The sequence below is a fragment of the Brassica oleracea genome, chromosome C7 (assembly GCF_000695525.1).
Source record: "Brassica oleracea var. oleracea cultivar TO1000 chromosome C7, BOL, whole genome shotgun sequence".
In the NCBI taxonomy this organism is placed as follows: domain Eukaryota; kingdom Viridiplantae; phylum Streptophyta; class Magnoliopsida; order Brassicales; family Brassicaceae; genus Brassica; species Brassica oleracea.
In genome coordinates, this window is record NC_027754.1 from 43,483,143 (window position 1) to 43,509,972 (window position 26,830).

A 26,830-nucleotide genomic window follows, 5' to 3' on the forward strand; every position below is an offset into this window, starting at 1 on the left:
TAAAAATATGTATATCTAAAACTATGATGTTTTTGTGTTCTATTATATATATATTATTTTATGATTTAGTTGAAATATCTTTTGTTAACAACATTTTTCATTATTTTTTTACATTTTTAAAGTAATATAAAGCTTTAAATTGTAAAATTTAGAGTCTTAAAATGTTTTATTTTAATTATTAATAGTTTCATTTAAGTTGTTTTGTAAAATTTTAGATATATATGACAAATATTCAACTAAAGTTGATGGAATTGGGTATATCATGTCCTTTTCAGATCCTAAATACCCAAACCCAATCCGGACCCGATATGGACCAAAAAAATTACGGATATTTTATGGGTATTTTAATTATAGACCCGAACCGATCCGGACCCGAGAAGAACCGACCCGAACCCGAACCGAAAATTTATAAGTACCTATTGAATCTAAATATTTAAGACCCGAAAAGACCCGAACGCCCAGGCCTATTTTATACAAAAACACGAGGTTTAAAATTGGTTAACTGGATGTTCTTATACCTTCCAATAAGGGATAAACGTTAATCCATGACCTTTATATGTAACTTATGGAAGTTTTTTTTTCTGGTATTTAGCTGGAATAGCAGTAATTATATTGAAATCAAAAGATAAATCATCTTAAAGTAAAATGGAATAACGATTGTAAAAACTTTTTAGTGTTAATGCATGATTTTCAATGTTAATATTTTACTTAAGCTTTTATGCTGACAATATTAAAAATTTAAAATCTTGAAACTAAGAGCAGTTAAAAATCAAGGAGGAGACATCATAGAAAACATTTAAAATAGGTTATTTTACTATTATCACAATACACTATAGCGTCTGGTCAAAAAGATGATAGATAAATACACATTGTTTTGTCAAAAATGATGAATTCAATAATAGTAAAAATTATTGGATTCTGAATCTATTGGGGGAACACGTGAGTAGAGGGTGCGTAGGTCAAATAAATAAAAAACATGGCAGAGCAGCGGACCACACGAAGTAAGTAGGAGTGTGTTCTGTTGGTTTTCGTCACGAAAGCCAAAGAACACTTATCAAACTGAAAATCGCCGAACGAATCTTAAATGAAGCAAAAAAAACTATATTTCTTTTTTTGTTTTCTCTCTCTTCTTCTCACTGGCTGGCTCTCTGCCCCAAGGCGCCACCTTTCTCTGCAAAAAATCACTGCTTCCTACCCCTAACATATGTCTCCCTTCTCTATCTCTATCCACACACCTCTTTTTTACTTTCTATTTATTATCACCTCTCTCTCTCACCATAACTCTTATTTACCATTCTGCCACCAACTTCTTCTTCACCATCTTCCAAGTGGTTTTAGGGTTTTGGATTCTCCACATTGTGTACTCAAACTCCGTTCAATACACATTGGTAATCACAAATCTTGACGTTTGTAGTTTTCGGTTTGTCGTTTCTTTAGTTGATAACCTTATTAAATCATTCAAAGTTTTGTTTTTACATTAGCTTATCTGGGTCTCTGTTTTTTGAGCTCTGTGACTGTTAATATTTAATATTTTTCCCCATCTGTTTTTGTATTGCTACATTTTCATCGTTTAGCTAGCTTCTACTTGTTTGTTTGGGTTTGACCCTATGGTTTTTGCTCTTTCTCGGCTTCAATGTTGCAGAAAGTCACTAACTTTACAGTCATTATCAGGCAAGAGATGATGTGTTTCTAATCTTAAAGTTTCTCAGGAGATAGAGATAGAGAGAGAGAGAGAGAGAGAGAGAGAGAGAGAGAGAGAGAGAGAGAGAGAGAGAGAGAGAGAGCTTGTGTCTGAGTTTGGCGATTGCTTTTTGAAGAATGGGGGAAGTAAGGAGGCATTCGTTAGATGTACCCATCACAAGAACGCTTGTAGCCCTTAGAAGGGTTCGGTCTCTGAGAGATCCATGTACCAACTCAATGAGCAAGTTTGCTTCTTTGCTCGAAAACGTCAAATGGGAAACAGCATCCAACAACGGGATCTCGCTTCAGTTTCTGAACGATGATAATGCTTGCAAGGCTGACGATGATGCTCATGTGGGTTTGGTTCCTTATGAATCATACTCGATCATGGAGGAGCTAGAGAATGGTTGTGATCTTCACAAGCTGAGCAACAGAGTGCTTAATGGAGAAGGAGACGCTTGCTCGCCTTCAAGTGGTAATCTATCGGTAAAAGGTAGGGACTTGGCATGTAATGTGCCAACCCATTACTCCACAAAGGTAGCTAGCTCGGTTGGTGAGTACGGTAGCCATGTAGGTAGTCCGATGACGTCAACAAACCATAGCTATGGTCTAGATGAAGATGTTGAATGTAACCGTGGCTGTGGAATAGCCTCTTGCTGGTCAAGAACGCCGAGGTACAGAGGATCATCAAACCAGTCCTCTGATGTAGAAGAGTATCCTTTACTACTATCTAGTAATCCCGAGAGTAACGCTGTGACACCGAGGAGTAATCACGAGACTGTATCAAGAAGTCTAAGTCAGAAGTTCAGACCAAAGTCTTTCGATGAGTTAGTCGGACAAGAAGTTGTTGTCAAGTGTCTGTTGAGCACTATTTTAAGAGGAAGGATCACTTCTGTTTACCTCTTCCACGGTCCTCGCGGGACCGGTAAAACTTCGACCTCTAAGATATTCGCTGCTGCTTTAAACTGCCTTTCGCAGGCAGCTCGTAGCAGACCGTGCGGCTCGTGCAGCGAATGCACTTCATCGAGGAGAAGCATGGTCGTGAAGGAGATAGACTCAGCTAAACTAAACCGGCCTAGCTACCTCAGGTCTCTCATCAAAAGCGCTTCTCTTCCTCCTGTTTCGTCTCGATTCAAGGTGTTCATCGTCGACGAGTGTCAGTTACTAAGTCAAGAGACTTGGGGTACGCTCTTGAACTGTTTGGATAACTTCTCTCAGCATTCTGTTTTTATTCTGGTTACGTCAGAGCTAGAGAAGCTGCCGCGCAACGTCCTCTCAAGGTCTCAGAAGTATCATTTCTCTAAAGTGTGCGATGCGGATATATCCAGTAAGCTGGCGAAGATTTGTGTGGAAGAAGGGATTGAGTTTGATCAGGGTGCGGTTGATTTCATTGCTTCTAAGTCTGATGGTTCGCTTAGGGATGCTGAGATAATGCTTGATCAGTTGAGTTTGCTTGGTAATAGAATAACTACATCTTTGGCCTACAAGCTTGTAAGTTTTACACATCTTTGTTTGGATTATTAATCATAGGTTAGAATAAATATCAAACTTTCTTTTGTTATGCAGATTGGAGTTGTTTCTGATGATGAGTTGCTTGATCTGCTTGATCTTGCTCTGTCTTCTGATACTTCAAACACGGTTATAAGGGCGAGGGAGCTTATGAGGTCAAAAATAGATCCTATGCAGCTTATTTCACAGCTGGCTAATGTCATTATGGATATTATTGCTGGAAAATCGCAAGAGAATAGTTCAGCAACCAGACTTTGGTTTCTTGCAAGACATACCTGTAAGAACCCTGTTGATTAACAGCTTCAAATTAAACAAGTCTAAACATTTTATTATATGTTATATTATATAGCTGAGGAAGAAATGCAGAAACTGAGTAATGCATTGAAGATACTATCTGACGCTGAGAAACACTTGAGAGCATCGAAAAACCAGACAACCTGGCTTACTGTTGCACTGCTGCAACTTAGCAACACAGACTCATCTTCTTACGCAGCAAATGAAAATGGAGTGTGTTTAAGAAGCCAAGGAAGCAAAGGTCTTTAACTTATAATGTCTTTTCATTGTTTCATGTTTTCTTGGTTGCTAAATATATAACTGACCTTTTGGTCTTGTGTCTAGATGGTGACCGCTCCAGCACAACATCATCAGAGTGTCCTGGTGATGCCGTTAAACAAACCGAGGAGTGTCAAAACATAAACTGTAACGAAACAGTTGAAACTGTGTGGAAAACGGTCACAGAGTTGTGCTGTTCGGATTCACTAAAGAGATTCTTGTGGAAACGAGGGAGGTTAACTTCACTTACTATTGACAAAGGTAACTTACCTTTTTTTCAGAGAGACTCTCAAGTTCAATTTTGGTATGTATCTTGAAAACAGCTGTTTGATAAGTAAATCTATATGTTTTCTTCAGGTTCAAGTGTGGCAATAGCAAAACTAGAATTCTACACACCTCAACATGTAACAAGAGCCGAGAAATCATGGAAAATGATTGCAGACTCATTCCAATCCGTGTTAGGATGCAATGTTGAGATTCGAATGAATCTTGTTATCTCTGCGTGTTCTCCACCAAAGAGTGCTAGAGCAGCAGGAAGGCTTTTCTCAGGACTTTTCAGCTGCTCTCGTAGAATGCTACACAAGTCTACTTATCTGACTAGTATAAACGACTCTGATCATTCACCTGAAGTTACAAATTCTCTGAGAAGTTGCCAGGGAAATGTCTTGAGGGCTCGAAGTGTACGTTCTTCAGCCAATGCATCGTCGCGGATGAGCAGTGCAAGTGATCAGGGCGATGCATATTCTGTTATGTGTACTCCACATATGCCTCAAGATGACAAAAGGTAAACGATGATATATAGATTATTTCAATGTTGAGTTGTTTTGTGACTTGGATAGCTACTGAACTGCCTCTGGCTTTGTGCAGGCCAGCAGATGACGCAGATGTGTTGTGCTGGAGGAGGACTCCTCTAGGCAAGGTATACTAGTCCTATGAATCCGGTTTGGTTTGGTTGTTTTTTCTCCTGTTTTCTGAAGAGTTGGTCTGAACTAGAACCGGAAAGCTTAATGGTTCAACGATGTTTTGTAGGGTCAGGGAGAGACACAGAACAACAAGAGCTCAAGGCTTATTGACCGAGTTCTTCCCTGCACTGCAACTGGTTGAATGAGCTTGATGACATTCCCATTCTGTGGAGTGGAACCATTAGTTCTAGCAAATCCATGGAGACATCTATAATGTATTTCAAGACCATATATTAGATTAGCATATACTAATCAATCATTTAAGGACATGATTCATTTTTTTTTAGTGTAATCTAAACACTTTATTCCCTGAGCTCAAATGCTGATATAATTAGTAAAATCATAAGTGGCTACAATGTTCACATTATTAGTCATTTTAATTTTCACTATATTTCTAGGAAAAAAAAAACAACACATTTAATCCTAGTCCACTGCCTTTGGCAAGGCGACACATGCTTTGGACATACCAAACGCAAAGGAGAAGTTTAAAGACTATGTGGAGCATGCAAAGAATAATAGTTGGGTCTCGTCCTCGTTTGTAACAATGTGATGACCTCATAGAATGAACAAGTTTCTTTCTCTGTAAACATTTATTTTCTTGACCATCAAGTAACGTTACGGGTTTTTTTTGTTAACACAACGGAAACGGTTGGGTCTCGTCCTCGTTTTTTTGTTGACATACCATTTTCGTAATTCCTTATCACTAATAATAGTATGCTTTTCCTGCGAAGCTCAAGACTTGCACATTGCTGATAAGTGATAAACAAAATAACTAGAATCGGAAGAGACGAGACAGCTAGTCAAAAGAACCGACTACTATTGAAGTCGAACATTGTTTCTCAGAACTTAGGATTCTACTGTCTGAATTTCAAAGTTGCAATTCCGAAGAAAAAAAAAAGGAAAACGGAAACATGTGGCATGCTCACAGATCGATGACTCGAGAGAGCTTCTGGATCCTGTTAAGCAAGAAATCCCCTTGCTTGATCGTTGCCTGGTAAAGCGCATTCTTTGCATCTGGACGGTTTGTCTCCAGTACACCCGCCACCTTGTCTATCTCGCAGTGGAGCTTCCCAGCTGCTATGAAGCGTGACAGCTCCCTGGATAACAATAAACATTAGATAGTTAGAATCGAACTTTGTATGATTACGTTACTTGATCGATTCTAAAGAAAGAGCAGGTGTGCTTACTGATCAATGAAATCAACCGAAACACCAAACGCATTTGCCATGGCATCGACAGTAACGCTCTTGTAAGATTCCAAAAACTGAGAGTACACCACCGTTCTCACTTCCCTCATGTAGAATCGGAAATGTGGGTTCAAGTAACGGTCAAACTTTATCTGCTCTGCCATTCCAGCTGCGAAAATACACCCAACCAAAATGAGTGCACAGATAAAACAGCTCAGTACGCGACTCTGTTCATTGTATTGTACTTACCAAATGCTGAGAAAAACGCCTTGTACTGGCACTCGTACAGGGAGTTCAGGAACTCAGAAAGGAATGGAATCTTCCCAAGCACGGTCAAGATTTCAGGTGCATCAACAACCTGTCACATTAGTAGCAATTTATCATTTTCTCAAAACGATTCACACCTTTCACAGAGTAACTTTAACAGAAAACAAGATTCACATCATTTCAATAAGGTATAGGAGTCAGCCATCGAGAAATACCTTCTGCTTAAGTGAAACTCTGTCGAGAGTTATGATGCTGGTCAGGACGGTGTAGAAAATGAAGGTCTCATAGGGAAAGATCTCATAAGTGGTAAAGGTTGAAATAGAACCAAGAAATAAGCTGGCAGCCTTCTTAAAGTTTCTGGTGGACATGCAGTACAAGCCTTCATAGACCTTTAGCCTGTTCTTCCTCTCCCAGTCACCACCCTCTTCAAACAACCTGGCATGGGAGAACACAAAGTTTTAGACCCATGAAGGGTGGTTAAGAGAAAAAACTGCAGCCAAAGAAAGCCAGAACGGCACTGACTTTTTAGCTTTGTCAATGCTCTTGGATACGAGATCGAAGTCCATGTAGAAGAAGGCAAGCTGCAGCGTATAGAACACCAAGTCCATTTTTTGCCCAACAGCAACGGTTTTTCCTTCAGTGAGTTTCAGCTGCTCTAAAGCTTTCTCCTAAAATTCACAAAGCAAAAAAATTGAATTGCGAAAGGAAGTTCTCTGAAGTGCATAATGACTAACATTGACATGAATCATTTACCTTATCACTAATCCTGATGAAATACAGAGCCTTAGCAAGGTGAGCTTCACGGACTTCACTTTCTCCCAAATTTTCTTCTGCATCTGCAATCCTAAACAAAAGAGAACGAAAGGAGTAACTAACATCATTACTAATTAATTTGTATTATACCCTTATACAGAGTCTTTACACCAAAAAAAATGCAGAAAAAAGGGTATTATTACACAAAAATTAATTTGTATAATTATAACCCTTATAAAAAGTATACAACATTAGATAATGGTTATCTCGAATAAGGAAAAGTAAGACATAATGCTATGATGCAAAAGCGAGATTCAATAATTAACTCAGTCCCTCAAAATCATTATATGAGCTATATAGACAACACAAGTAACATCCACATTCAAGACATAGCGCCACCCAATCTGCCTTGTTCTCTAAAACAGTACACAAACTCTGTAATATCCAATTCAAGACCTAGTTGTTCATAAAGCTACATCAATCTAAACCAACAGACACAAATACAAGGAATCAACTATAAGGCACTACCGATTACGTCCATACGCAAAGTTGTAACATTTGCATCAGCCTCTAAGATAACTAACATTCTCCACAATGGTCTAAAGGGAAACACGCAGAAACTAGATATAGAAGGAAGAAGGAAACTTACTTGTCGTCGAGCTTCTTAAGCTCCTCCTCGTTGTTAGCCCGCATAGAATCCAACAAGCTCTGATCCAACTCCAGAACCGAGGACGCCGCTAGGGTTTCGTACAATGGAGCCATCCCTACAAAAAAAAGACACAAACCCAACATCAGGAACAGAAAACCGAAGCTACCCATGGAGATTGATTAGAGAAAGGAAGATACTTTACCATCGGATTTGATCGAATCCAAAACCTCAGTCTTGAGCTGGACTTTCTCGATGTCTTGAACATCGGGATGTGTGAGGAGGAAGAGCTTGTGAGCTAGAATGAGGTGAGGCTGCTGAGTTCCTTCTGCTCCACCGTCCATAGCTGCTGCTACACACTCAATTCAGGAAAAGACCTTGAGACGGATCTGAGAATTAAAGGAATGAATATTTGTTTGCTTGAGTAAGGAGGAAGAGCTAACCGGATATTAAAAAAGGCCGATGAGTTTATATCTAAAAAGTAGGTTTCTATCTTATTTTACTTGAAAAATATATACTATAGTTTAAAAATAATGAGAAAATAATCATCACTTACATATACGTGTTTACCACTTTCACGCTATCGCTTTTCATTTTTACCACCACTAAAAAGACATTTTCAAAAATACATTCTTCATTAATTGCCAAAAAAACTTTTCTGTCCTTGTTCATTATATATATAATAAATAAATATTTAAATAAATAAAAATCTAAAAAATAAAAAATATATATATTTTTTTCAAATTATACTATTTCTAAATTCACACCCTAAACCCTAAAACTCAACTCTAAACCCTAAATCATCAATCCTAAACTTTTTTTTTAAATACGAACCCTAAACCCTGAAACATCAACTCTAAACCCTAAATCCAAAATATCAACTCTAAACCCTAAACCCTAAACCTTCAACTCTAAACCCTAAAACATCTACTCTAAACCCTAAACCCTAAACATCAACTCTAAATCCTAAACCATCAACACTAAACCCTAAACCCTAAGAAGTAAACTCTAAACCCTAAACACTAAAAAATTAACCATAAATCATAAAACATCAACTCTAAATCCTAAACCTTCAACTCTAAACCCTAAATTCTAAACCCTAAATCCTAAACCCTAAACTATAAACCCTAAACCCTAAACCCTAAAACCCTAGAATTAATGTTTTAGGGTTTAGATTTGAAGGTTTAGAGTTTTGGGGTTTAGGGTTTACATTTAGGGTTTAGAGTTGTTGTTTTAGGGTTTAGATTTGAAGGTTTAGGATTTTAGGATTTAGGATTCGAATTTCAGAAAAATATAGGGTTTAGGGTTTTGGGTTTACGTTTAGAATTGATGTTTTAAGGTTTAGATTTGAAGGTTTAAAGTTTAGAGTTTAAAGTTGATGTCTCGGGGTTTAGGGTTTAGAGTTGATGATTTAGGGTTTAAAGTTGATGTTTTAAGTTTAGATTTATGGTTTACGGTTTACGTTTAGGGTTTAGATGTAAGGTTTAGGGTTTAGAGTGGATGTTTTAGGGTTTAGATTTGAAGGTTTAGGGTTTAAGATTTAGGATTTAGGGTTTAGAGTTGATGTTTCAGGGTTTAGAGTTTACAGTTGATGTTACATGGTTTAGGGTTTAGAGTTGATGATTTAGGGTTTAGAGTTGAAGATTAAAATTTAAATTAGTTAACCATATGTTTTTTTTTTTGTCAAAGTTATTCAAAAGGTTATAAATGTCTTATAACTTTCATTAAAGATGATCATAAAAGTGGTTAGTGTAAACATGAAAAATGGTAATTTGAAAATTGTATTTTTGACAATTTCCCATTAAAAACTACAGTATATGATTAATATGAGTAAAATTTATTAATTAACATGTGTTATGCATTTAATATCATAACTTTATTTTGTGTTCTTAGATTGAACACTGGAATCTGATAACCCAATATTAACAAATTGACTCGATCCAATTACAAAATTGACTATAAGTCTGTAACACATTTAACTGGTCTAAAACTCTTTTGAAAACTCTATGATCTTTGAATGGTGATTTTAATATTTTTTTTAAAAAAAAAATTATCTAAAACTAATCCAAATACAATTAAACTGATTCAAATAACACATAAAAAATTCATGTTTATTTGTTCATTTTATAGTCAAACTCTGGTCTTCACAAAACTTGCAAATGATTTAAGAAAATAGATCAAACTGTTATTAGCAATTAATGAAACCACAAGTTTCATCATTCACAGTAACACATTATTCGATTTATAAAGTTTTCCCAAAACGAAAACAAAGTGAAGAAATAACACAATTATTCCAAACAGAAGATGAAGCTAAAACGCATCAAATCTTGAACACAACCAAGGGAGTGATCATCAAATGTCATGCAAATAAACTAATGGTGAAACCCTTCTTTCTAGATGCCTTTCTCAAGCATTGCTCTAACTCTCATAGGCAACCCGTAAAGACGAATGAACCCAGCTGCATCCGCCTGGTTGTAAATCTCACTCCCTTCAAACGAAGATATGTCCTGTCTGTACAGACTGTTCGGGCTCTTACGCCCTGTAACCATTAGGCATAGCAAAAATCCATGAGGCTTCTACACTTGGAGGGTGGGGAGGTAATTACACGCTCAATCTATCTTTGGGTCCAACCTTTGCAAGATAAATTTATGAGTAAGTGGATCATTGGTTTTTAGTCAAAGCAATGGAAAAGCAGGAATGATCGGATCATCTTTGGCTGGAAAGCTCCTCCGGTATCTTGGCTTAAATGTGATATAGGTTCTGTCTAGGATGAAGTTCTCAAAGAAAGTGGAAGAAGGTCCTTCACTAACATCCATCTATAGCAAGACAGAAACTTCTTTTGAAAGTATGAAGTCTCTTCACTATGATTCCATCATATTTGCTAGTGAAGATCATGACATTATAGGTGCTATTTCTAAACCAGCAACTTACTTCTATGCTTCAAGATTTTATGAATTGGCGAGTTTCCAATCTTATATTGCATCATGTTTCTTAAGATCTTGTTGTCAATTTGGATTTTATTCTGATCCCTTTTGTATAAGTTTATGAAATGAAAGTGTTTTAAAAAAAAAGGAAGAAATTTGGTCTTTTCTTTGTAATAATCCAATTAAACCTGAACATGTACCGGAACGGCAGCAAAAATGTCAAAACCCAGAAAAAGGAAGTTGGACATAACTGGGTCCTTGAGGCCCATTAGTATTGGCACGGAGGAAAAGGGAAAGGGCGCGAGAATGTTAGGTATAAATAGAATCTGAGACTGACTATCTCTTTTGTTTATTATTTTAGGGGGAAAAAAGAAAAAAAAAAAGGAGAAACCTGCGACGATGATAACGAAGGTGCCTTTTCTTGTATCGGAGGAGGATGGTGATGCTGAGACTCTGAAGGCTAATTTGCATCACTTACGCATGGTATGTTTCAGATTTAATTTATAGATATGATGAGTATATCGTTTCAGAGAATGAATTCCATTATTTGCATCTTCAGAGGCTGAGACGATCTGGTTTCGGCTGTGATGGACTTGAGACGCTGTGCATAAAGGATCTGACAATTGACACCGACGGTATGTGTTTCTTTATGATGATGACCATGATTGAAATTGTTAATTTTTCTAAAAAAAACGTTGTCTTTTGATTTTCTTACTTCAGGTGCAGAAAAGATCATTGGATGGGCTTTGAGTGACCATGCAACACGTAATCCTCATCCTGGCCCAAATCCTAAGATTAATTTATCTCTTGATAGGTAATTTTGCCACCTGCTCTTATATTTTGTTTCAGAGTATTTGACTGCGAAATACTTTGCAGCATAAAATTTGGAATTGGACTTTTGAAGGCTCGTCTAAGTGAATCTGCCTTCTCAAACAAGTATCGCAAGGTTAGCACATCAAAATTGATTTTTTTGTTTACAAGTGTTTAATTTTCTCTGTTACTTTCAGGACATTGCCATAGAAAAAGACTTCTTGAAGAGGCTTTCAAGTGATGTTATTCCGCCAAACCTGATTGGTGTTAAATTTGATGACATCGGTGCTCTTCAGAACCTTAAAGATTCCTTCAAGGAATTGGTAATTTTTCCTTTTCAACGACCTCAACTCTCCTGCAAAAGGAAATTAACAGAGGTGATTCTCTTCTCTGGTTTATTCTGTTTTTTTATTTTACTTTTAATTTACCAGGTCATGCCTTGCCTTGAATTTATCAGGGCTCACTTTGTGTTGGAGTGTGCTTGTAGTATACACGTACATGATTTTTGTGGAGTAGTTGAATGATATTAGTTATACTAGTTTTTGACATGTGCGTATTGGTGGTGCTAACTACCTAACCAATCCGGTCTTTCTCTTCTCTATGCAGATGCAGCTTTGTAAAGGAATTCTCTTATATGGACCACCTGGAACGGGAAAGACTATGCTTGCAAAGGCAGTGGCAGTGGAAGCTGGTGCCAACTTCATCGATATCTCCATGTCAAGCATCACATATAATAAGGTATACTTGATCTAATACTGGAGTCCACTGATCTATAGCTGGACTCTCCTGTTCAGTCTTGTGTTGTTTTTCTCAATACTGCAGTTGTTTGGTGAGGTTGACATGTATATCAAAGCTGTCTTTTCATTGGCCAGTAAAAAGTCCCCTTGCGTTATCTTTCTGGAGGAGGTAATTTTTCATGGTTAGTTCGTGAGTGAATGTTGCTTGTAATCAAAGCTACTAACACTCAATAGAATATTTTTACTGCCTTGTAGGTTGACAGCATGCTGGGCCGAAGAGAAAACTTGGGGGAACTTGAGATAAAAAACGCCTTCATGAAACATTGGGCTGGTCTATCGAAAAAGGAGAAGGAACGTGTTCTGGTTCTTGCAGCCACAACTCGACCTTTTGACCTTGATGAGGCTGTCACTGGACAGTTTTGCCGTAGGTAAGTTCCCTTGTGGACTATATAAATCTCGTCAATTCTTTCCTTGTCAAAATTGATTTTAGGTTGTGATATTAACCTACTGTGTAGGTTTCTGGTGGAATTACCAGATGCTGAGAGTAGATCACAGATACTAAAGGTTATATTGCGGAAAACAACCTTATCTGATGATGTTGATCTGGTTCGACTTGCTAGGATGACTAATGGATATTCTGGAAAGGACCTTAAGGTCAAATTTCTTTTTATCCTTTGTTATGATGTCTCTGCCAAAGTAATACGTACTCATATATATTCTCTTTTGGTTTGTGCAGAAGCTATGTTTTAGTGCCTCCAACCGTCGAATGTTGGAGATATATAATGCGGAAGGTAAAATTCCTCCAGCTCTGCATGGAAGTTATGATATCCGAGCTTTGAACATGCAAGATTTCATATACACACTTGAGAAGGTGAGATATACTTTTGCTTTTGTCAAGGCTCAGATAACTGTTGTAGTAAAGGTCTCTTTTTTGTTGTTGAATCAGGTGTGCGCAAGCATCAAGTCAGAGTCGGTGGGCATGAAAGAGCTTCAACAATGGAACGAACGCTACGGGGAAGGTGGACGTGGATCTAGAAAGAGGACACGTGACGGCTGCCTTATGCAGTATTGAATCTACTTGAGAAACATCACTTCAGTTATGTATATTTTGGTTGGGATTAGAGTCGTACACTATACCCTAATCCAATAGTACTTTCTTTTTGCTTAATAGTTTAACTGGTTTTCTATAATTTAATTAAGGAAAATATATATTTAACCGTTTTTTTTTGTTTCTTCATTAATTCTCAATTGTTAGAATTTAGTTAAACAATTTGAAAGAAAAATGACATTGATCACTGATCGTACCAAGATCAAAAAGTGGTGATAAAATTGAATGATTATGCTCTATTGAATTATGAATCTTAAAAACTTTAGCTATAATCCACCACAATCCACTTAATTTGTTTTTAGATTTTAATGATTGCAGATATTTTTGGAAAGATATTTAGCAATCATTAGTTGAATAACACAGAAATTTAATTAAAATCTAAAATCTCCTAAAATTTAATCAATGAATGATCTTTGGTTTTGTAGTTTATGTGAGATTACAACCGGTTCAATTGGTTGGTAGATGTTAAACTCAATGTCTTGGGGGTGTTCAGGATTTGTCCAGGGTTTGGGAAACATTATTCCATTTATTGAGTTTCTCCAAAACGAAAACAAAGTGAAGAAAGAACACAGAATTATTCCAAACAGAAGCTGAAGCTAAAACGCATCAAATCTTGAACACAAGGAAAGTGATCTTCTAATGTCATTCAAATAAACTCACGATGAAACCTTTTTCTAAATGCCTTTCTCAAGCATTGCTCTAACTCTCATAGGCAACCCGTAAAGACGAATGAACCCAGCTGCATCAGCTTGGTTGTAAATCTCACTCCCTTCAAACGAAGATATGTCCTGTCTGTACAGACTGTTCGGACTCTTACGCCCTGTCACCGACACAGATCCTTTGTACAGCTTCAGTGTTACAGATCCCGTGGTTTTCTCAGTTAACTTCTCCATGAAAGCGTCCATGGACTCCTTAAGCGGATCAAACCATCTCCCCGCATAGACCATCTCAGCGTACTTCAGAGCTAACGAGTCTTTCACCTGAATGCTCTCTCTGTCTAACGTGAGGGACTCTAGTTCCTGCACAGCTGCGAACAGGATGGTGCCTCCTGGTGTTTCATAGACACCTCGTGACTTCATCCCGACGAGACGATTCTCCACCATGTCGATCCGGCCAATGCCGTGTTTCCCTCCTATTGTGTTGAGCTCGGAGAGAAGGGTGGCTGGAGAGAGAGCCTTCCCGTTGAGTGCCACTGGAAGTCCAGATTCTATCCCGATCTCAATGTATCTGTTAAGAGTAACAACATCATTCAAGTAACCACAAGTTATGATGCCAAGTGTAAAATCCGTACTATTGGTATATAAACTTCCTTCTACAGCTAACACAGCTCAACAAATCTACAATGCCCTAGACTCACAAAAGAACTAATCAAAATATCAAGCAGAGCTTTAGAGGAAGGCAACTTACTCAGGCTGATCAGGGGCATCTTCGGGATCTACACTCATCATGTACATATCTTTCTTGGGCTCGTTTGCTGGATCTTCCAATATATCACCCTTTCAACAATAAAGATGTTCAGTATCAGAGACAAGCACGTACGTATCAAAATTTGTATACAAAAGGGAATGTATATGACTTTTGTTTTTTTTTACCTCATGACTAAGGTGCCAGAGGTTCCTGTCTCGGCTGTAAATAGATTTCTTTGTCACGGGGACAGGAACGTTATGCTTCTTCGCGTACTCAATAGCGTCTTCTCTGCCTTGGATTTCCCATTCTCTCCAAGGTGCCACAACTTTAAGTTCAGGGTTCAGCGAAAAGAAGGTGAGCTCAAACCGAACCTGGTCAACCGATCAAAAGAAGAAGAAAAAAAAGTAATGTAAGAATCCATAAGTGTGTTTTATAGCAAGAGAATCCAAGTACTTGCCTGGTCATTTCCTTTGCCAGTACACCCATGTGCAACGGCATCAGCTCCAACCTCTGCTGCTACATCTACCATGGCCTAAATCATTTAAGAAACATATTAGAGCTATTTTAAACTATTTGAAAAACATATAAAACCTATGGAAATGTTTACCTTAGCAATGACAGGACGAGCCATGGAGGTACCGAGCAAGTATTTTCGTTCATAGATGGCACCAGCTCTTAGACAAGGGAATATGTAATCTTTCACAAACTCCTCCGTGAGATCCTTAACTACCAGCTGAGAAGCGCCACTAGCTTTAGCCTTTTGTTCCAAACCCTCCAACTCTTTTATACCCTTCGTATCAAAAGCATTTAGAGTTTGAGAAGGCATACATACGTGGAATGCTACAAAAAAAAAAAAAAAAAGTTGGGAGTAATGTAAGAGTACCTGACCAACATCTGCGGTGAAACACACAACTTCACAGCCATAGTTCTCCCTACAGAACAAACACTTCAATGTAAGATTAGTGCACATATATATATATATATAAACTGATTGTTTCAAAACCAGCGGATGACGATGAAATGAACTGGAGAGAAAGGAAAGAAACATACTTGAGCCATGGCACGATGACGGAGGTGTCTAAGCCTCCACTGTAAGCAAGAACGACTTTTTTCAGCTTGCCACGGAGCCCGGCTTCCTTTGAATCAGCAGACACGACAGTTTGTCCATCACCGGAGAGAACAGCTCGAATTGCTGTTGCAATATTCAAGACCACAAATTGTTAAATAATAACGGAAATAACATTGAGGCTACTCAATCGAATACAATATAATTTGATCAGGCAAACAAAGATGATGATTTATTAAAGGAAAAGGGCAGATTCAGTGCAATGCTAACTTCACCTTGACTCTTGCTGCCGCGGGTTAGGGGAACATGAGTAGTGGTAGTAGCAACAGCATTGCCAGAGAGCTGGCTTCGTTTCACAGATAACTGTCATTCAGTCAAAGCAAATAGAGAGACAGAGGTCGTGTATGATTTTTAGATACATGATTCATCTTTTAATAAGCATATATGATAATATCAATTCGAATTGAGAATACCTCTTGAAACAGAGAAGTGGTTCTTAGACAAGCTACATTTTGACATCTTAAGCTACCTGCGCACAAACATATATCAATTGACATTTCCATTATAACCTGTTGAACCATATCAGAGATCAACAACACAGACACACATTTGGAATACTCTCGGATTACAATAGACAATAACAAACGGTAATTTTCAGAAGAAGAAAAAATACAAGATTGGTACATAGATAACCAACCATTTAGGGAGCTTCGAAGCGCGAGAGAGGCTGACGAAGAAGAAGGAAACGAAGTCGCCGAGATTTCAGCCATGTCAGAAAATTATTTCTGGGTTTTTTGCTTTACTGTCTGCGTTGTGTGTTATTAACAGTGAGGTTCGGTCTTGGTGGCTCTTGTTTTAAGTGGTAAGATTGTCAACAGGGTCCACCTCCTCTAGGGTTTTGACTCCCCATATCTGTTTTTCATTTCTATATCTTTTTATTTCACCTGTTTTTCATTTCTCAATTATAATATGCTTGATAAATATTTGAACCTGTGTATTAATATTATCACATGCTTTCATTACTACAGTACATGTGTAAAATCATTTTTTATCTTTTTTTTTTTTGTTTCGGGGGCACATGTATACTATTTAAATTTATAATATCTTTAGACTTTAGTTCACACTTCACACTTGTTTAGTTATTTTTTGGCGTCAATAATTCAGTTTAACATGAACAAATACTAATTTTCAAGATTACTAAAGTGTCAGCTACTATACCAAATACTTTGATTGATCATAATAAAGATAGGTTATGCAAACAAACACAAACGAAATATAAAACAACAAACAAAAGAAAAGACTTCCTATTATTATTGCAAGATGTATGAAACCGTTAATGTTGGATGAAAGAAAATTCCGTGTGAGTTCTCAAACACTGATTGTGTTCTGCCTATCCGCAGGTGCAACGCATTGCCAGAGGGAACAGTAAACCGGTATTTCTGCCGGTTTTAGCCCCAAAGCAGAGATGTTTCGGCCATACTCCTGGTAATAGAGATATTAACCGATGATGTTACACTTCTTTCTAAATCTAATACTTCCAGACATTTAGTACGTACTTAACACAGTGAATCATGTGAAGGGTTACCTGAGTATCAAGGAATAACTGCATACACATCTTGTCTGTTTCAGATACATTGTCGTCAGAGACACCTGATGCTGCACCTGCTCTTTTCTGTGCCTTTCGTCGGAATTGCTGAAGCGATGACTCTGTTCTTCTCGCCTGTAACATATTTACTATAATCAATCAGTCTTTTCCCACGCATAAACTACTGATATATCTAAACCAATACCAGACTGAAACGATACTGAGACTATATGTGCCTTTCACAGAATAGAGTTTCTTTCATTGATAATCCTAGTCAAGTGTTTAAAACAAAATACTTACCACGCTAACAACTTCGTCAGCTAATTCGTAATACCGCCTGGTAATTTCAGTGACAGTTCGAAGCAGTAACTCTTCCCTTGTTGCCTGCGTCAAGTACCGTGTAGCCTTTTCTCCCTCCAAAAAGGCCTATTAATAGACAAGGTGCAGGGTGCAATCAAGTAACTATGAACGTTCTTAAAATCGTAACCCAAAAGGGAATCAATACCTTTACATGACGCAATATGCCAAAAACATATGGTGAATGCCTGACCGGCGGTGGTTTATTAGTCAACCTATATGTTGCCGTTATTCCCTTGACCTGCCTTAGGTCCTATAAAATAAATGAAAGCATTTACCATATATGATACTGGGAGAATAACATTCACCTATTCAGCTATAAATTAAACTATAGTCAACAGTATTCTTGTAAGTATTAAGGCCGTCAACCCAATCTTGAAGCACATAAAATCAAACAATGGACCTAATGTATCTTCAGGGCTTTACCTCAACAGATTTATCAACAATGATTTCAATAATTGTGTTGGTAAGTGAAGGTAGCACTTCCTTTAATTTATCTCCACCCTGTAGTATGCTCATCCTCACCACATCCTGAACTTCAGTGGAGCATGAAGATATGTATTGTGATATATGTTTAAGGTAATCGCCACAAACTTCTGAGACTAGATAATTTACATCATGTATAACCTGCAAGGAAGGAGATGTATCAATATTCCACATCAGTTTTTGTCACTCTTATTATATAATTAAGGTTACAAAACATGGACGCAGCTTTTAAGTTGTCCCACATTACACAACTTTAGCTGATTCAATAAACACGAGATAGTAGAAATCCGAATATCAGAGAAGCTAAGTCACAATCCAGATAAAAAAACGTGACTTACATATACAAAATCTTCTGCAGAGGCTGAAACTGCCCAGTCACATCCAGGACTCGAACTAGCATTACCCTTTCTAGTATGCAACGCAGATGACACCCAAATGCAATATCTACATGTTATTAGCACATTGTCAAAATAAGAACTGAAACCCAAAACTAATAAGCGTAAAAAATTTAATAATCAAATTTTATCAAACCTCGAAAGAAGCTGCAAGGTCAATCGAAGAAACTTATCAGCAGCGGAGAAAACAAGAACATCTTCTTTCCAACATGACCGCAAGCTTTCCAACAGAGTAGCGCTCTGTCTGAGCATTAAGGTGGGAAAACTCTGTTTATCTAAATCAGAATCCTGAATGAAAACCAGAGAAGAAGAAGTAAGAGTAGAATCCAAGGCTCCAGCTATCTCCTGAAACCTGAAATTATATATTTTCGAGTTAGAGAAGCTGAGACACCACCACTAATCTAACAGTAAGTCAACCATCTATGGTAAATCTCCAATACCTCAGTGAAAAGTATACTCCCACATTCCATTGCTTCATGAATTCGATACATACTGCTTCAGTTCGAAACTTGGTGACAGCGGACCTTGACGGACAATAACCTTCATAAAAAGTACATGGTATGACGCTACTGAAAAATATTCAAATAATGTTATCAACTAATATAAAATTATACTATTTGTTTATATAAGACGCATGAAGATTAGTTCACAATGCGTCTGAAATCTGAATAGCCATGAGATCAAGCTCAGAGAAAGATATAGATCAGCTAACCTACCTTCAAGATATGCCAAGAAATCCAAGCTTGCCTTGTAATTTTTCAAGAACTCAGTAGGCCTTCCAGGAGAAAAGGCTCCTGGTTTGACCTTCTGGATTGCCGAAAGAACTTCTTTCAGAATTGAATTTGCCAAGAAATTGAAGACGTGCAAACCCGATTTCTCTGTTTATAACCAAGATACCATGCAAGGAGTACACTGAGTTAGATATAAAATGATATGTCCAACTGTGATAACGAACAAGACTGCTATTACAGAGAGTGGAGCAACTTACCGGTTGAAGTTATATCTAGCAGCATCTTACAGTCCTTCGCAATAAAATGCTTGATATGTTTATAATCGTTTTCAAGTTCATCTGATGTTCCAGTAGCATCTGCTGATGTTTCATGTGCAATAGTTTTATGTATAAATGGAGCCACAACCGATGTACGAAAAATTTCTTCAGCATTCTTGGTGTTATCAATGGCAGCATATGCACGCAGGCAGTTGTAAAGGACGCTTGTGTCGCTGTTGTTTAGCCCGTCAATGAAGCAATGACCCAGGCTAGCATCCAATAACACACTAGCGCTCTGAATCCTCTTCTCCATGTTCTCAACGAAAGGCAGGTTCTGTACTGGCATAAAAGAAAAAAGTAGTGAGCATCATCCATAAGACTTTCTATTGTCTTCTGAGGCTAACGAGGTGTAATGAATTTTTTTTAGAACACCAGAGATTTCACAATGTTTTACCAGGTATCATCTCATTTTACTCAATTTTGTCAGAAATCTTATTAAAGCCAATGAACTCTCCTATCAGCCAAGCCATTTCTCAAGCCCCATAAGCATAACTAGTTTTGATCCCCAGGATACTACTCATGCAGTATATCCAAACCTCTTCCATAATTATCCTATAAGAGACCCAATTTCTTGCCATTCTCGTTATAACTTTGACACTGATAACGGCTAGGACTGAAAAGAAAAACTTCCTAGCATCAATCGTATCAAAATACTCCTGTGTTTACACGTTGTACATTAAAAGGAACAGAGTGCATTGCTAATGTAATCTATATTTTGTAACGAACAAGGAATTGTGAATTGGCAAAAGAAAAAGAAAGTAAATGCGTGATGGAGACCTGTGCATGAGCCATATAGAACTTGAGCCGATTCATTTCACTAGCTATTCTTTCCAAAAGCATGCTCTGAGTTTCTCTCATGGTAGTGCCATCTTGCTGTGTGGAATTTTCAACATTCACAGAGCTCCTTCCCAGGGAAACACCATCCTCGTTTTTCCAATCAGAAGGAGCACTCGGTAGAACTTTTATAAGCTTCTCAACCTAAAATCCCCAAAGAAGATACCTTATTTACGTCAAGCATTGAGATTTCATAACCAACAAGCAATGAAGAAACATCTTTACTCAATATAAACGAAACTACAATGCACAATCATGTACCTTAGATACCACATGAAAAGTATCGAGCAACAACTCCAGAACCTCCCTCGCAGCAGCGGCATCGGATCGCTGCTGCAACCCACTCCTCAGTGCGAAAAGCGCAGCCTCCACAGATCCACGAAACGCAGCAATCTTCTCGCGAATCCCAAGGAGCGGGGCGCGCATGCGGACAACAGCCTCATCGATATCGACGAGCTTGGTGCTCAGGCTCACGAAATCAGCGTAGTCTCGATTGATGAGATCAACGAGCTCGCGGTTGAGGGAGGCGAGGTGTGATCGGAGCTCGGATCGGAGAGTGTCGAAGGGGACGAAGGTGCGGAGCTCGGAGATGTAGGACTCGGAGTCGAAGTCAGGGGAGAGGAAGAGGGAAGGTTTGAACCACAGAGGATGCGAGTCGTAAGGATCGGAGAAGAAGTCTGAGGCGGATCTCGGAGCTGACGATGGCGAAGGAAGCGGAGCGACCAGATCTGACATTTTCGATTCGATGCAGTGTGGGAAGCCTGAGTGATCCGTGAGATGGAGGAGTTATGAGAACTGAGAGGTTAGTTAGGAAGATAATCCAAGCTTAGGGTGTTTCTACCAAACCAATTGAACCGGTTAAAATATTAAGTGAGCTACAAAACCAAATATCATAGTCACACACTCAAATCCAGAACACAGAGAGGGTGTATTTTTCAAACATGAATATTATGATTATAGAAAAAAAGTAACATTATTGAATTTAGTTTTAAAATGTATAGTAAATTTTATTATGATTGAAAATAATTTGGTAAACCTTCCTATTTTCACCACAAAAAAGTTTAACCACAATTAGTGGAAAATTATTCAAAATTCATCTAAAATTAAATTATTTTAAATTATCTCGTATTCTTCGGAGTAGGAATGGTCGAGCAGACGCATTAACAAAAAAAGCAAGAAACATATGCTATATTTTTTCCAATATAGATCAGATCCGGTCAGACGAAGGTACGTTTAGGAGAATCCGTTTGTCTGCCTCCATTTGATCTAGTTTAAGATGGGATAACTGACCAAAAAAAAAAAAAAGTTTATATATCCCAAATCAAACCGGTTTGGTTTCGTCAACAGGATTCGAACTCGGTACCGCGTGACGATACAGCTTTCTTCCTCCGAGAATGGCGCCGCATGATCTTCGCCGTCCTTTCAAGCGACGACCTATCTCCGACCAACAGAAACGCAGAGACCTTTCACTTCTCCGCCAGTCTCAGCACCGCTCCGACGCCCAGCAGCGAGCTCGAAACCTCGCCTCTTCCGTAATATCCCTCCAATCATCATCCTCCCCCGATGTCGACCCGGAAACACTATCCGAACCCATGCCCGACGTCGACACCGCCGGACACGAATCGGAAGCCAGTAGCTTTAGCATTCGCCAAGCTTCGAGTCTGAGAGGACCTGAGGCTCGCAAGTGGTTCGCGAGCCAGCTTATGTTACCTGAGTGGATGATCGACGTTCCTGAGAATCTAAGCAGAGATTGGTAACTAACTAGCCCTCTTGTTCGATTTTGTTTTTTCATTACAAAGTTTGTAACTTTTTTGGTTTTTTTTTAAAGGTATGTGCTAGCGAGACCAGCTGGGAAGCGATGTTTTGTAGTGTCAACAGATGGAGTTACCGTTAGCAGGTTACGTAATGGATCCGTCTTGCATCATTTTCCTTCTGCGTTGCCTGGTGGTGCTAGGAAGAAAGGTGTTTCTGGTCCAGCACAATCGTATTCGATACTAGATTGTATATTTCACGAGGTTAAAAGATTCTTCCTTTTCTTGGTTTATTATGATTATCTTCGTTTTCTTATCTTACTAAGTGGTTTGGTATTGTTTTGTGTAGGCGGATCAGACGTATTACGTGATTGATATGGTTTGTTGGAGGGGTTACTCGCTTTATGAATGTACAGCAGAGTTTAGGTTCTTTTGGTTGCAGTCAAAGCTTGATGAGACTGGTGCTTGTGATCCGCCTTCTTTTTACCACAAGTTCAGGTTCAGTGTTGTTCCTTTTTATAACTGCGACCAAAGCGGACTTCACTCGGCTTATACGGGATCATTACCTTATGTCAAGGATGGGTTGTTGTTCTATAACAAGTAAGTTCTTCATTTCATCTCTCCGACTTGTAGGAAGGATGCCATTTAGTTTGCTTCAGTAACCAATATTTTATGATGATTGCCTGCACTTGTAGATAAAATGTGTCTTTGACAACGTGCTCATTGGTCTAGGGCTCTTCTTTGATAAAGTTTTTGTTTAACAATGAATCTTATTTTCTATGTCATTTTGTTTCTGGCCAATTGTTATTCGGCAACATTTACTTAAGTTCATGTAAATTTGTCGCAGGCATGCACATTATCATACTGGGAATACTCCTCTGGTGTTGATATGGAAGGATGAGAGGTGTAGTCAGTATGTCATTGATACAGACAACAATGGACAAGTTCCAAGCCAACAACATGTAAGTGGACTTGACATAGATATAAACAGAGCTCATGCTTTTTTAATACAACTTGTTTAGTGTTATACTCCCGTTTACAAGTCTTAACATATATTCTCTCTGCATCGTGTAAAAATGCAGATCGTCTTGGAGTTGCAAGATGATGGGAAAATTGTAACATCAGATGATCCACCTGTAGTAGTTAATTGCTTGAATGCAGATTTTGTTAAACAGGTATGTTCTAGATACGATACAGTGCTTTGTTATGAAGTCTACTAGTTAGTGATGTTGCTTAGGAATGTCTGCCTTCTAGGAGACTAGGATTAAAAAATCCCTCTAGTTTACTACTGCTTAGTCTGCTAATAGACCTCATGTACTGGTAATGACTGAATATATAATATCTCAAGGATGCTTTCTCACTGTGTGCTTCTTGCCATGTTGGATATTACAGTCAGGACTGTCTCCAGGAAGCCTTGTTCGATTTGCCATAGGCGATGGAGGGTTGAACTGTGTGGATGGTAAATTTGAGAAGGCAGATTTACAATATATCAGTGTGTCAAACCGAGCTCGAGCATTTGCGGATAGCTATTCCAAGGTTAACACTCTCTTCTTTTGCATATATTGCACTCGAAATTTTAGGGAATCATGTTTTTATGAATTGAAACTCTTAAGCATTTACGATCCATCTTGCAGATCATGTTTCAATATATGGCACGACGTTCTCCCCTGAAAGTTGAAGATCTTGCATCGATGATTTCACAGGAGAACCAACAAGACAAGCTCCCTGAAGTAGAGATGTCCGATTGAAGAGAGGAGAGACTTTTGGACATTGTGTTGTGTGTTTTGTGGAAACCAGAGAGTATCATATTTTTTTAAAGATTTTCAGCTATCTTTTGGCTTCTCACACACGATGCTTTGATTAAATATCTATTAATGAATATTTTTGCATGAAAACTATGCTTAAAAAAGAAAAATCCTGAAAACTATGACCATTTCATCAACCTCTATCCATTAACTACTTGGAATGACATTTGTACAAATCTCTGATAGCTAGTCTACATTGAATGCCTTATTTGAACATATACTTCCCTACACACTGTTATGAGACAGGCGCCGTAGTGTGACAGAGCAACAACCTTGCTTTTGAACTAATTTTGCTAATATCTGATCAAGGCTGTTTCTGGTGAGCAGAACCTAGATGCATTTGATCGACCCTTGATCCGAAACTTCCAGAAGTTTCCTTTAGCTGAAACCTGATTCTCCTGGCACAAGAATTCCCAGGAGAGCCACTTCTCGACAGTCCTTTGCACATCATGCACAAAAACATCTGTTGTTGAGTTACTACTTCCTTGTCTTGCTAACACAGCTGCAGTGTATATACTCCCCATCCTACCTGGCGCCTCTAAGGCATCTCCACGTGGTCCATCAACAACTATCACATCCCATCTGGTATCGTGTACTTCCTGTGCCAAATCCCTCAGTTTCAGTTTGCATTCTGATGAGCCTTGATGTAGAGTATTCGTATTTAGTGCAGCACATGCGGGGTTAGCTCGGGCATGTCGGAGAAGTTTGTAAGCGTTCTTGACTTCCATCTGATGGTACTTCAAGCTGTAGATTCTTGTGTTGTTGGGATTTACTTCAGCTTTTGTTTTTGATTGTTCATCTTCTAGAATGACGGTAATGCCCCTGGTGTTGATTGAGGATAAAGTGAGGTACTGAGGTGCTAACCCAAAAACAAGGACGTTGCAAGGTGATCTACTAGTAACGGTATCTGATAAGAGCTTGAGTTCATTTTCTGTGAGAGCGCTATAGCTCGCATTAGCACTTATCTGCTGACTGAATGAGGACCGAAATGTGGTGGAAGAGAGGGAACCAGAAGCAGAGGATGAAGACTTTAACGAGATACGGAGGAGGCGAAGAACAGAGAGGCTTGAGAGAACGAAGATAAGTAGAGGTATGAGTTTACGTACTGTGAAGTTTGGCATCGTGATCTTTGATTCCCTCTGGTGTTTTGGGGTATCAGGGGAGGAAGGAGGTGAGAATCTAAGTAGAGGGTTGAGAACACGAAGTGGAGACTGATGAAGTTGTGGAGGCATTATAAAACTATTATCTCCTTTCTTTCAGTATCTTCAGGTTCTCAAATGAGTTTGGGAATGGTATTTCATGTTTATCTCATCAGTTGTGTATTTGTGTCATCTTCGAGTGAATATAAAGGAAAGGTCCTATTGCTTCCGTTCCAAGATTCTATTTGTTGTTTGTTCTGGTTGGCAAGTCATTTGCTTGGTAGTTTGGGTTTTTTCCAAACATCATTATTAGAGTTTTAGTATTTGTCATGTAGATTGGAGTGGCAAAGATATTAGTCAAAAAGATATAAACGTGTATCAATGTAATTGCGATTGGGTGAACAAGATTGGTGGTGAATAGGTTGTTTACAAGAAACTGTTGAAAGAGTGGTGAATCAGAGGCAAAAGTGTTAATATAATGTAACGATTAAGGGTAGTAAGTACTAGCCAGTCTTTACCGTAATCAGGGATCTAATGAAATGAGATTAAGACAAATGAGGACAAGGTACTCTTCAAAAAGTTAATTTACTCTGTAGCATTCGGTTGCTGGTAGTTCAAGTGTATATTATCTACCGGTTACTTGTATGCAAACATGTAATTTTTTTTTTGGTCGAATGTAAAATTTAACTTGATGAATTCATACGAGTTATTTTTCTAAATTTGTGAGTTTTGCCACCATAACTAAAGGTTCACCATCCCAATTTCTAACGGTACAGCGAAATAAACAGTGACACTTATAAAATAGAATGCAATTACTGGAGAGACTAATCTCAAAATGTGTGGTTAAACAAATGTTTCCTCTTTCTGAGAATCTGAACATACAAAAAAAAAACTATGAAGTATTTTCTTGAAACAAGTAAGAAAGCTGTTACCCTGCTCTTCTCTTCGCCTTCTTCGCTGGTTATCTGCAAACATGCCAAACCAAACATTTATAAGAGTTTATCTCGAATTACAATGACAAAACTTAAATCCACTTTCACTTGACACTAATTCAGCATTCATATATATATCTAAACAAAGAGTTAGATATCATTCATCTTCAATTATGCTAACATGCTAATCCAATGCTCATAATCGAATAAGAAAAGTCTATTCTTTTGACAACCGAATCCAGGATACACATAAACAATCCTATTAAATGTGCAAATACAAAGTACTTACTCAGCATCTAGAAAGAACAAAACCCTCCAAAGAAATTAATACTATCTGGTATCAAAAGTATAGCTGTCAAATGGTCCGTCCATGGTCCAAATGGGCATGACCAGTTGGACCATTTCAGTTTTGGGCACTAATGGGTGGTCCATATTAGACAATGGTCCAAACAAAAATCCAAGACCAATAGAGACCATGTCCAAATGGGCATGCCCATGGACACCCAATAAAATTTAAAATTATTAGTCAAGATCTTATTTCTAAAATTTTGAAATTACGTTTACTTTCCAAAATTATAAAAATATTTTTTTCTCTGTCAAAAATGTAAAACTATGTTTTTCTTTCAAATTCGAGAATTTTCATTTTTCAGTCGAAACCGAGAAATTACGTTTTCCGCCAAAACCAGAAATTCGTTTTCCCGCCAAAACCGAAAATTGCGTTTTTTGCGTTTTCCCGCTGAAACCGAGAAATTGCGTTTTCCCGCTGAAACCGAGAAATTGCGTTTTCCCGCTGAAACCGAGAAATTGCGATTTCCCACCGAAACCGAGAAATTGCGTTTTCCCGCCGAAACCGAGAAATTGTGTTTTCCCGCCAAAACCGAGAAATTGCG

General features: G+C 38.2%; 8 protein-coding genes across 9 annotated transcripts in view; 3 read left to right on the top strand and 5 right to left on the bottom strand.

Annotated features, from left to right (window-relative positions):
• The first annotated feature begins 1,014 nt into the window (after window positions 1–1,014).
• Window positions 1,015–5,008, top strand: LOC106302096 (protein STICHEL-like 2). Its single transcript, XM_013738611.1, has 8 exons — window positions 1,015–1,388; window positions 1,753–3,171; window positions 3,247–3,466; window positions 3,539–3,724; window positions 3,808–4,002; window positions 4,099–4,525; window positions 4,609–4,660; window positions 4,771–5,008. Exons 2-8 carry the CDS (start codon window positions 1,819–1,821, stop codon window positions 4,843–4,845), a joined length of 2,508 nt encoding a protein of 835 aa, XP_013594065.1. The 5' UTR covers window positions 1,015–1,388; window positions 1,753–1,818; the 3' UTR covers window positions 4,846–5,008.
• A 445-nt stretch (window positions 5,009–5,453) lies between these two features.
• Window positions 5,454–8,011, bottom strand: LOC106301899 (26S proteasome non-ATPase regulatory subunit 6 homolog). Its single transcript, XM_013738384.1, has 8 exons — window positions 7,762–8,011; window positions 7,560–7,674; window positions 6,911–7,001; window positions 6,680–6,825; window positions 6,373–6,592; window positions 6,140–6,248; window positions 5,891–6,059; window positions 5,454–5,800 (listed from the first exon to the last, which is right to left on the bottom strand). The coding sequence occupies exons 1-8, from the start codon at window positions 7,898–7,900 to the stop codon at window positions 5,626–5,628; spliced, it is 1,164 nt and encodes a 387-aa protein (XP_013593838.1). The 5' UTR covers window positions 7,901–8,011; the 3' UTR covers window positions 5,454–5,625.
• Window positions 8,012–9,775: 1,764 nt separating this feature from the next.
• On the bottom strand, window positions 9,776–16,539 carry LOC106301519 (argininosuccinate synthase, chloroplastic-like). Of its 2 annotated transcripts, XR_001262208.1 has the most exons (11): window positions 16,306–16,539; window positions 16,082–16,137; window positions 15,884–15,971; window positions 15,593–15,734; window positions 15,426–15,474; window positions 15,150–15,332; window positions 15,000–15,074; window positions 14,728–14,913; window positions 14,543–14,631; window positions 13,662–14,362; window positions 9,776–9,798 (listed from the first exon to the last, which is right to left on the bottom strand). XR_001262208.1 is itself a non-coding variant. In XM_013737936.1 (10 exons), the coding sequence occupies exons 1-10, from the start codon at window positions 16,376–16,378 to the stop codon at window positions 13,810–13,812; spliced, it is 1,494 nt and encodes a 497-aa protein (XP_013593390.1). In that variant the 5' UTR covers window positions 16,379–16,539; the 3' UTR covers window positions 13,642–13,809. The 2 variants fall into 2 exon arrangements, 1 of the variants encoding a protein (XP_013593390.1); XM_013737936.1 differs by lacking the exon at window positions 9,776–9,798 and having other exon boundaries at window positions 13,642–14,362.
• On the top strand, window positions 11,897–13,099 carry LOC106303383 (fidgetin-like protein 1). Its single transcript, XM_013739666.1, has 6 exons — window positions 11,897–12,028; window positions 12,113–12,196; window positions 12,283–12,455; window positions 12,543–12,681; window positions 12,764–12,898; window positions 12,974–13,099. The coding sequence occupies exons 1-6, from the start codon at window positions 11,897–11,899 to the stop codon at window positions 13,097–13,099; spliced, it is 789 nt and encodes a 262-aa protein (XP_013595120.1).
• Window positions 16,540–16,818: 279 nt separating the features above from the next.
• LOC106307045 (conserved oligomeric Golgi complex subunit 2-like) lies at window positions 16,819–21,119 on the bottom strand. Its single transcript, XM_013743882.1, has 12 exons — window positions 20,575–21,119; window positions 20,257–20,457; window positions 19,420–19,753; window positions 19,148–19,309; window positions 18,872–18,971; window positions 18,568–18,783; window positions 18,375–18,480; window positions 17,977–18,177; window positions 17,699–17,803; window positions 17,494–17,619; window positions 17,194–17,328; window positions 16,819–17,090 (listed from the first exon to the last, which is right to left on the bottom strand). The coding sequence occupies exons 1-12, from the start codon at window positions 21,046–21,048 to the stop codon at window positions 16,977–16,979; spliced, it is 2,274 nt and encodes a 757-aa protein (XP_013599336.1). The 5' UTR covers window positions 21,049–21,119; the 3' UTR covers window positions 16,819–16,976.
• A 515-nt stretch (window positions 21,120–21,634) lies between these two features.
• LOC106301909 (snurportin-1) lies at window positions 21,635–23,931 on the top strand. The gene is made up of 7 exons (XM_013738391.1): window positions 21,635–22,066; window positions 22,142–22,328; window positions 22,414–22,664; window positions 22,912–23,026; window positions 23,147–23,239; window positions 23,457–23,600; window positions 23,699–23,931. The coding sequence occupies exons 1-7, from the start codon at window positions 21,708–21,710 to the stop codon at window positions 23,810–23,812; spliced, it is 1,263 nt and encodes a 420-aa protein (XP_013593845.1). The 5' UTR covers window positions 21,635–21,707; the 3' UTR covers window positions 23,813–23,931.
• Window positions 23,932–25,546, bottom strand: LOC106301910 (glucuronoxylan 4-O-methyltransferase 1-like). Its single transcript, XM_013738392.1, has one exon. It carries the CDS (start codon window positions 25,099–25,101, stop codon window positions 24,163–24,165), a length of 939 nt encoding a protein of 312 aa, XP_013593846.1. The 5' UTR covers window positions 25,102–25,546; the 3' UTR covers window positions 23,932–24,162.
• Window positions 25,547–25,782: 236 nt separating this feature from the next.
• Window positions 25,783–26,830, bottom strand: part of LOC106304458 (protein transport protein Sec61 subunit gamma-1) — a 2,139-nt gene continuing 1,091 nt past the window's right edge. The window contains exon 3 of the mRNA XM_013740866.1: window positions 25,783–25,973. The gene's annotated coding sequence lies outside the window, so the exon portion shown is untranslated. The remainder of the gene's footprint in view (window positions 25,974–26,830) is intronic.

Bases quoted from the DNA above. Each gene is read 5' to 3' on its own strand.
- LOC106302096 (XM_013738611.1), top strand. From the start codon at position 1,819: ATGGGGGAAGTAAGGAGGCATTCGTTAGATGTACCCATCACAAGAACG. The intron at 3,725-3,807 runs GTCTTTAACTTA...TCTTGTGTCTAG, and splicing joins AAGAAGCCAAGGAAGCAAAG to ATGGTGACCGCTCCAGCACA. The intron at 4,526-4,608 runs GTAAACGATGAT...GGCTTTGTGCAG, and splicing joins ATGCCTCAAGATGACAAAAG to GCCAGCAGATGACGCAGATG.
- LOC106301899 (XM_013738384.1), bottom strand. From the start codon at position 7,900: ATGGACGGTGGAGCAGAAGGAACTCAGCAGCCTCACCTCATTCTAGCT. The intron at 6,826-6,910 runs GTAAATGATTCA...TGTGAATTTTAG, and splicing joins TCATCAGGATTAGTGATAAG to GAGAAAGCTTTAGAGCAGCT. The intron at 6,249-6,372 runs GTATTTCTCGAT...CTAATGTGACAG, and splicing joins GAGTTTCACTTAAGCAGAAG to GTTGTTGATGCACCTGAAAT.
- LOC106303383 (XM_013739666.1), top strand. From the start codon at position 11,897: ATGCAGCTTTGTAAAGGAATTCTCTTATATGGACCACCTGGAACGGGA. The intron at 12,029-12,112 runs GTATACTTGATC...TCAATACTGCAG, and splicing joins CAAGCATCACATATAATAAG to TTGTTTGGTGAGGTTGACAT. The intron at 12,682-12,763 runs GTCAAATTTCTT...TGGTTTGTGCAG, and splicing joins ATTCTGGAAAGGACCTTAAG to AAGCTATGTTTTAGTGCCTC.
- LOC106301519 (XM_013737936.1), bottom strand. From the start codon at position 16,378: ATGGCTGAAATCTCGGCGACTTCGTTTCCTTCTTCTTCGTCAGCCTCT. The intron at 15,972-16,081 runs GTATTCTCAATT...ACTGAATGACAG, and splicing joins CCACTTCTCTGTTTCAAGAG to TTATCTGTGAAACGAAGCCA. The intron at 15,075-15,149 runs GTAAACATTTCC...TAAATGATTTAG, and splicing joins CTCGTCCTGTCATTGCTAAG to GCCATGGTAGATGTAGCAGC.
- LOC106307045 (XM_013743882.1), bottom strand. From the start codon at position 21,048: ATGTCAGATCTGGTCGCTCCGCTTCCTTCGCCATCGTCAGCTCCGAGA. The intron at 19,310-19,419 runs GTAAGTTGCTCC...GGTTATAAACAG, and splicing joins GCTAGATATAACTTCAACCG to AGAAATCGGGTTTGCACGTC. The intron at 17,329-17,493 runs GTAAGTATTTTG...AATATGTTACAG, and splicing joins CTGACGAAGTTGTTAGCGTG to GCGAGAAGAACAGAGTCATC.
- LOC106301909 (XM_013738391.1), top strand. From the start codon at position 21,708: ATGGCGCCGCATGATCTTCGCCGTCCTTTCAAGCGACGACCTATCTCC. The intron at 22,329-22,413 runs GTTAAAAGATTC...TGTTTTGTGTAG, and splicing joins TAGATTGTATATTTCACGAG to GCGGATCAGACGTATTACGT. The intron at 22,665-22,911 runs GTAAGTTCTTCA...AATTTGTCGCAG, and splicing joins GGGTTGTTGTTCTATAACAA to GCATGCACATTATCATACTG.
- LOC106301910 (XM_013738392.1), bottom strand. From the start codon at position 25,101: ATGCCTCCACAACTTCATCAGTCTCCACTTCGTGTTCTCAACCCTCTA.